This window comes from Myotis davidii, unplaced genomic scaffold (assembly GCF_000327345.1).
Source record: "Myotis davidii unplaced genomic scaffold, ASM32734v1 scaffold1343, whole genome shotgun sequence".
In the NCBI taxonomy this organism is placed as follows: Eukaryota; Metazoa; Chordata; class Mammalia; order Chiroptera; family Vespertilionidae; genus Myotis; species Myotis davidii.
This window is the reverse complement of record NW_006294552.1, coordinates 46,666-55,282: the sequence shown is the minus strand read 5'-3', so window position 1 is coordinate 55,282 and position 8,617 is coordinate 46,666. Positions and strand designations below refer to the sequence as shown.

General features: G+C 43.1%; 1 protein-coding gene across 1 annotated transcript; it reads right to left on the bottom strand.

Annotated features, from left to right (window-relative positions):
- Positions 1–5,379: 5,379 nt before the first annotated feature.
- LOC102759213 (interferon omega-2) lies at positions 5,380–5,997 on the bottom strand. The gene has a single exon (XM_015567179.1). The coding sequence runs from the start codon at positions 5,965–5,967 to the stop codon at positions 5,380–5,382; it is 588 nt and encodes a 195-aa protein (XP_015422665.1). The 5' UTR covers positions 5,968–5,997.
- Positions 5,998–8,617: the final 2,620 nt, after the last annotated feature.

Genomic DNA, 8,617 nt, shown 5'->3' with positions numbered 1-8,617 from the left:
ATTATCTGGTGCCCATGGCCACCATTTTCGGGCTGAGCTGGTCTGTGGGCCACATTTTGCGCCATGGGGGTCTCAGAGCACTGGCTGTGATTTGGTGGGCTGTTGCTCTGTGGTGGTGGCAGGGCCTGTGTACACTTAGGGGAAGCTGAGTGTTGCTTTTGTCGGCGCCAGGTATGTGTGTCATGGCAGCTCCTGCGTTGAGCGTCTGCCCCCTGATGGTCAGTGCGCATCATAGCGACTGGTCGTATGGGCGGAGGGACACTTCACATATTAGCCTTTTATATATATAGTAGTTTCTGTGCCTGGCTGGATATCAGGTGTGCCTTGACTTCTGAAGAGGAGGGTGTGGCAGGTGGGGAGGGTCCAGGTGTGGCCACGTTCATACTCTCACTCTGCATTCAGCAAAACTCATCTGCCTCTCGCTGACACTGCATCATGATCCCCTGCATAAGCTCATGACCACATAGTCACAATCCCATCTTCCCTGTTCTCTTCCCCAGGTGACCATATATATCTGAGGTGGCTAAAGTCCAGAGCCTGGGCAGGACTTGTGCATGGCCAGCCAACAGCTCAGAACATCAGTAACTCGCTCATCCCAGCCCTGGTTTGCCAGCTGCACTTCTCGGTTCTCCAATACTTTGGAACATACAAGTTAATAACAAAATGAACAAAAAGTAAAATATATATATACATATACATGTATAGCAATTGCCCAAAAGGTAGCTCAATCCCAAATCCTATATTATGAGGTAAGGGTGACTCCTTAAGTTTCACATTATGGAAGTCTGCCAACATTTTTAAATTTAAATTTATGCAATCACTAAACATGTTCATTTTTATGGCTAATGTAATTTTTCCTGCATGTTACTTAATGATTGTTCTTTGCCTTTGGTTTTGGGAGAAAGATTCTCTGATCCAGTTTCTTTCATTCATTTTTATAGGATATCTCATTCTTTTTATAAATAGCCATTTGAGGTTCCATATATGTTTATGATTTTCATGAGGCCAATGCTCTTGACCTTAGAATAACTCTAAAGTTAAACAGGAAAAATTTCAAACAATACTATTAAAAATAGAAAGAAATTCTTGATTTTAGCTACCTCAGCTTTAAATGAGTTTTAAAATATCCATAGTAAAAGAAGTATGAGCAATGAGTAAAGTTCAGTAATCATATTAATAATGCAAACAATCTAAAAAATAGTTCTGTTATCAGAATTAATTAGACTTATGGTAAAGGTGTATGTGTTGTCAATAAGGAAGGAATTAACATTTCAATATAACATTCTAGAAAAATTGTCCAACACTCTTAACAGAAAGTGATTTAGTTGACATACTGAATTTAATACAAAAATGGATTAACAAGAAGGGATCTGAATGTGTGTAAAATCAAAAGAGAAATGTTGCTGGGGTCCAGCCCCAGCGGGTCCAGGGGTTCCCAAAGGTGTGGACGGAGTCAGGGAAGGAGTCCGGGAAGAATGAATGACACGGAGGCAGTGTTCAGGTGATCATCATAGCCAGGTTCCTCCCTTTATTGTCATCTAACATCTGTATTTATACTATTTGGTCTTAATCCTATCCAGTCTATTCAGAAGGTTATGACGTTTCTTATCTCCATTCCAAGGTTACTCTATTGTTCTATTAAGCTACAAGGAAGTAACTGAAGGAGGTTATTCTATGTAAAGATTATGTAGCTTAAGCCTGATTGTTCATAGTTAAAGTGATTAACTACCCCTCTGGCACTTAGTTAAAGGTTTTACTGATAAAAATCCTCACCTGGGGAAACAACCTCTCTCAGGAGCGGAGAGCGTTAAGAGGGGGAGCAAACATATTAAGAACAATATGCCATATATGCCAGGTCCCTTAAAACATCCCTGCAGCGACTGAGTCAAGCAGCCAGGTGGATCGGCTTCCAGCAAAATGTGACAAGAAGGAGGCTTGGTTCTATGTCCTAAGGCCTTGGCGAAATATATAAGGACATGGCCAACTTTTGGTGTGCACTTCCCTTGATTATCATCGGTTAGTCGAGAGAAATCGTGGGTGTGGCCAGCAGAGGCCTCTTCCGGGAAGAAGCCCCACCGAGCACATGGCCCTGCCCAAAAATGGAGGACCCAGGGTAAGATGGAGGGCGTAGTCCTCGCCCTTTCAATATACAAGCGAAATTAGACACACGTGTACATCGAAAGAATATGGCTAAATAGAAAATGTTTACATCAAAGGTTAGAAATTTTAAAAGTACAAATAATATAAATGACCAACATAAAACTAGAGTAAATGAAGGAACAGATAAAAGAAAATGAATCTTGATTGTAAAATTTGATTGGAAAAAAAAACAACAACAACTACAACTAGCAAACAAATGGATGGCCATTGAAATTCACTATAGCCCTAGCTAGTTTGGCTCAGTAGTTAAAGTGTTGGCCTGTGAACTGAAGGGTCACAGGCTCGATTCCAGTCAAGAACACGAACTTCCATTGCAGGCTTGAACCCCGGGCTGTACAGGAGGCAACCAGTTTCTCTCTCTGTGTCCCCCTCCATTCCATGCTCTCTAAAAGAATCAATGCAAAAAATATCCTCAGATGAGGATTAACAAACAAAAAAAGAAATTCCTACAAAGTGATATTAATTAGAAAAATGATAAATTACTTGTTAGTCAAATAATCAATTATTAAATAAAATACCTAAATAAGCAATAGCTTAAATCAAATATGTCAAATATTAAAAATGTTTTTTTAAAATATATTTTATTGATTTTTCACAGAGAGGAAGGAACAGAGATAGAGAGTTAGAAACATTGATGAGAGAGGTACATCGATCAGCTGCCTCCTGCACATCTCCCACCGGGGGTGTGCCCACAACCCAGGTACATGCCCTCGACCGGAATCGAACCTGGGACCTTTCAGTCCGCAGGCCGATGCTCTATCCACTGAGCCAAACCGGTTTCGGCTATTAAAAACGTTTTTAAGTTTGTACCAATTCATTTATTCTTGAAAATGATTCTCAGAAAAAAATAGGAAGAAAAATACACATGGGCATGTTACCCACATTCTCCTCCAGGTACTATCTATTTCGCTCCTCCACTGCACAAACAGGCTTACAAAGATAATTTTCTATGCACAATGTCTCCAGTTCTCATTCTTGTGTTTCTTTGTTGACCTTAGTCCCAGCTGGTTTCTGTCCCACTAATTCTACTAAACCAGACTATCCTAAGGTCACCAGTGGCATCTGTTCTCAGGTTCACTGGGATAGTTCAGCCATATCTACCCTACAAGCACCATTCTGCCTTTTAAACACACTTCTTCCCTTTAGTAGTATCTCTCCCAGTCTTCCCTATTTATCCTTCTGACTGCACTACCCACTCTACATCAGTGTCCTTTGCAGACTCTCCTCTGCCCAGCCCTTAACTGTTGAGGGTCTTCAGGACTAGGTTTAGCTCTTCTTCTCATTGTCTGCTTCATAAGTGACCACATTCTGATGTTCTCATTACCAGATAAGCAATAAGGAATCCAACTTAATCCCTCCTCATGGCATTTTTATAAACTTTAGACCCATATTCCCAACTACCAATAAGACTTCTGCACTTATATATCTCCCAGGCTCGTTAGAAAGTACATCTAATATTAATTCTCCTTTTCAACCTCATTTGTGCCTAAAATTTCTGATGTGAGAACATCATTTTCTTTTCCTTCGCAGTGTTTAATACAACAGAGATAAAATAAATATTAGTATTATTTTATGTCTCCTTTCCTGTAACACAAATTTTCAACAACAGGAACTATACATATATATTTTGTTAACCTGTACTTCTTGACCTCAATTACATGATATGTCATTTAGATACGCAACTTATATGCATAGAACCTGAATAGAATGAGTGAGTGAATAAATTTTTACCACCCATACTTCAATATCATTTGCACAGTGAGGCTTTTGATTTTGTAATAAACAAATTCAAGAAGTTTTCTTTGATAAGAATTTAATAAATAAAACATAATGCAAACTAAATAACATGGAAAGATAAGTATATTTTATAAATTTAAATATAATGTAATTATATTTGACTTTTGGATATTATAAACATGACGAGGCCCACTGCACAAAAATTTGTGCACTTGGGGGAGGGGGGTCCCTCAGCTCGGCCTGTGCCCTCTCGCAGTCTGGGACCCCTCGGAGGATGACCACCTGCTGGCTTAGGCCTGCTCCCCGGGGGATTAGGCCTAAGATGGCAATCAGACATCCCTCTGGCAGCCTGGCAGCCCTCGGGGGATGTCCACTTGCCAGCGGGGAGCAGACCTAAGCTGCAGTCAGACATCCTTAGCGCTGCTGAGGAAGCAGGACAGGCTCCCACCACCACTGCTGTACTAGCAGCCATCAGCCTGGCTTGTGGCTGAGCAGAGCTCCCCTATGTGGGAGCGCACTGACCACCAGAGGACAGCTCCTGCATTGAGAGTCTGCCCCCTGGTGGTTAGTGTGTGTCATAGTGACCAGTCATTCCCAGTCTTTCTGCTGTTAGGGTCAGTTTGCATATTACCCTTTTACTATATAAGATAGAAGCCTGGTGTACAGGTGGGGGCCAGCTGGTTTTCCTTGAAGGGTGTCCCGGATCAGGGTGGGGGTCCCGCTTGGGTGCTTGGACAGCCTGGGTGAGGGGCTGATGGCTGTTTGCAGCTGCTCACACCCACTTCAGGGTGGGGGTCCACTATGGGGTGCCAGGCCAGCCTGGATGAGGGGCTGATGGCTGTTTTCAGGCTGGTCACACCCCCTTTAGGGTGGGGTCACCACTGGGGTGCCTGGCCAGTCTGGGTGAGGGGCTGAGGGCCGTTTTCAGGCTGGCCTGAGACTAAAGCTCCCAGCCTCTCCTTTTTTTCTTTTTCTTTTTTATTCTGGGATTTATTTACCTTCTATAATTGAAACATTGTTGCTTTCGGAGCTCAGAGCCGGGCCGCAGCAAGCGGGAAACCTTGGCTTCCTCCATCACTAGAGCAAGCAAGCCTCCTGCTTGCTTCACCTGCGTGGCTGCCAGCCACCATCTTTGTTGGCAGTTAATTTGCATATCTCACTGATTAGCCAATGGGAAGCGTAGCAGAGGTATGGTTAATTACCCTTTTTGTCTTTTATTAGATGGATAGGTGCAAGAAAAAATAGATTAAATAAACAAAGATAGATAGATAGACAGATAAACGAGCAGTGGGACAATAACCTCCTAGGGGACTGATAAGACTTGAACTGAGATTTTTAACATATTCTTGCTCAAAAGTACTGATGAAAGATTTTCTGAATAAAACTTAATACAATATGTGACTAAAGCAGACAAAGAGCTTTTTACATGACCCAGGACATATGGGCAAAGGTGATGTGGCACATTCATCCATGAGAATCCTTTCATGGTGACCTCATGTCTCCATCCTTATTTCTTAGCCTTTCTTGCAAGGCTCTTGTTAAGAAAAAGGAACTCCTGATTTCCACTCTGACCACCTCCCAGGCACAGTCACTGTATTCCTTCTCCTTCAGGTAGAGACGGACGCCCTGGAAGTACCTCTTCAAGGCCAGGGTGGGGCGCTGCATGGCCAGGGCAGATCCTTCCTCTCCCATCTCCTCCACCAAACATATGTCCAGGTCTTCCAGCTGCCGGTGGAGTCCTGAGCGCAGTTGGTCCACGAGGGTCATGTTCCAGGTGACAGAGGAGTTCTCTGTGGACAGGAGGTTGGAGACCTGCTGGAGCATCTCGTGGAGGACAGCGATGGCCTGGGCCTTCTGGACCTGGCTGCCATCCACCACTGCCCTGGGGAATCTGAAGTTCTTTCTGTCCTTCAGACAGAAGAAAGGGGAGATCGTGCTCATTTGGCCCAGAAGCTCTAAGTTCTCCCTGCTGAGCAGGACGTGGTCCTGAGGCAGGTCACAGCCCAGAGCTCCCCCGGGGCCAGCGCTGAACACCACCAGGGCGGTGAGTAGAGAGAGCAGGAGGGCCATGGGCGAACGAGGGAGCTCCTGGCCTGGCTGAGCTGGGTGTCTTGGACAAAGTAAAAGAACAGTGCTGGCTAAGAGATTTTTCACACAGTATGTCAAAACAAAATGAAAAAAACTAAAAATTATACACGTGTATTTATGTATAGACTAGAGGCCTGATGCACAAAATTCATGCAAGAGTAGGCCTTCCTTCCCCCAGCTGCCGGCACCAGCTTCCCTCTGACACCTGGGACCTGGGCTTCCCTCGCTTTGCTCTTTTCCTTTGGCTTTTACTCTAAGTAGAACCCTTGAAGCTGAAACACAACAGAACCAGAGAACCTGGGGGGATGGGCAGTAAGGTGGGGGAGCCAAGGGATGGTATAAAGGACTGAACGCTTCAGTCAAGCAGGACTGGGGAGAGGAGGAGGAGAAGAGCATAGCTGCCAGGATCAGCCAACAAATACCATATGTCTTTCCTACTCCACTCTAGATTGACTCCTCTTGGATTTTTCTACCCACTTCTTCATGGAATATAAATCAATTACAACTCAGGCATAAGTACTGAACATCTTCCATATTTTCCAAGATTCTTCTCAGTTCCATGCTTTTCCAGCTTTTGATAAGCATTTTCTGACTAATGGTGGAACTGTTCTATAGGACTTAATAGACAGATCTTATTCTAAGATAGATTTATATAGAACAAAATAAGGACTTAGGTTTTCAGAATCAAAGAACTCAGAAGATTTCTTTGATAAGAATTTAATAAAGCAAAATGCAAACTGATTGACAAAGGAGTAAACATGTTTTGAAAATATTAATACACATTAAGATCAAATATTGGTTATATAAATACATAAATATAATAATAAATAAACAATAAATAGATAAATAACATCAGGGCAGGTATTTTTTAGGGACTGATATCCCAGGAACTAAATTTCGTAACATTTTCTTGCTTAATAATCTCAGAAAAGATTTGCTGAATAAAACTTAAATTCTGTGACTAAAGCAGAAATAAGATCCTTTTGACATGACCCAAGAAATATGTGCAAACGTGATGCGGCACATTCATCCATGAGAATCTTTTCACGGTGACCTCACATCTCCATCCTTATTTCTGAGCCTTTCTTGCAAGGCTCTTGTTAAGAAGAAGGATCTCATGATTTCCACTCTGATCCTGGCTGCCATCCACCGCTGCCCGGGGGAATCTGAAGTCCTTTCTGTCCTTCAGGCAGAAGAAAGGGGAGATCGTGCTCATTTGGCTCAGAAGCTCTAAGTTCTCCCTGCTGAGCAGGTCGTGGTCCTGAGGCAGGTCACAGCCCAGAGCTCCCCCGGGGCCAGCGCTGAACGCCACCAGGACAGTGAGTAGAGAGAGCAGGAGGGCCATGGGCGAATGTGGGTGCTGCTGGCCTGGCTGAGCTGGGCGTCTGGAGAACAATCTTGGGCCTCAGGTTCTCTGATGACCTTCTTTCTAAGCATGGCCCTTAAATAGGGAACACAACGATTTTCATTTTCTAGATACTTCTTCCCACTTTTACTTCCTTTATTGCTTTCATTTATGTGTTCTCTAGGTGGTCTAAGAAGATGTCATCAATCTATTATTAATTTTGCTATTTTATTTTTAAGTATGTTTTTATTGATTTTAGAGAGGAAGGGAGAAGGAGAGAGAGATAAAGCATCAATGATGAGAAAGAATCATTGATTTGCTGCCTTCTGTACACCCCTCACTGGAAATTGAAGCCTCAACCCTGCAACCTGGGCATGTGCCCTGACTGAGAATCAAACTGTGACCTCCTGGTTCATGGGTCGATGCTCAACCCCTGAGCCACACCGGCTGGGCTAATTTTGCTATTTTAATCTTCAAGTACATTTCAGATAGTGACTTATCCAAGTGGATACTTAACAGTCAAATGAGAAACATCTTTGACCTACAGTCAAAGTGTAGGTAGGTGTTGGTTGGACTCAAATCAGGCTAATTTTATTTATTTTTATTTTTTAAAAAAATCTTTATTGTTGAAAGTATTGCATATGTCCCCTTCCCCCCACCCTGCCCCATTGGACCTCTTGTAACCTGACTCTATTCCCACACCCCCCACACCCTTCCCCAAGCCTCCACCACCCTATTGTCTGCTCTGTGTCCATGGGTTATGCATATATACATATGCATATATACATACAAGTTCTTTGGTTGATCTCTTCCCACTCACCCTCCCTCTCCCGCCTTCCCTCTGAGATTCCAGTCTGTTCCATGCTGCTATGTCTCTGGATCTATTTTGTTCATCAGTTTATTTTGCTCATTAGATTCCACATATGAGTGAGATCATGTGATACTTGTCTTTCTCTAATTGACAAGGACTGAATTTTGTTTACTGTTTAATGCACTGCAGAGGCTAAGATTTTTAGTGAATGAATTTCTGGGGTGTTTCTCTTCTAGAACCCATTCCTGCGGGGCCATGTGATTATGCTTCAAGGGGGCCACTAGGTCAGGGCTCTATAGACATTGCCATTTCTTGTCCGCTTTGGAATACCCACAACAGGAATCCAGGTTCTTTGCTGGTGGGTGGAGGTGTGTAGATTCTAATAACAAGATAGTAATATTTTCCCAACACTATTTTATTCACAAGGCCAATATCAGCTTTAGTAAGCCTTTGCCTCTGGAGTAACAATGTCCTCA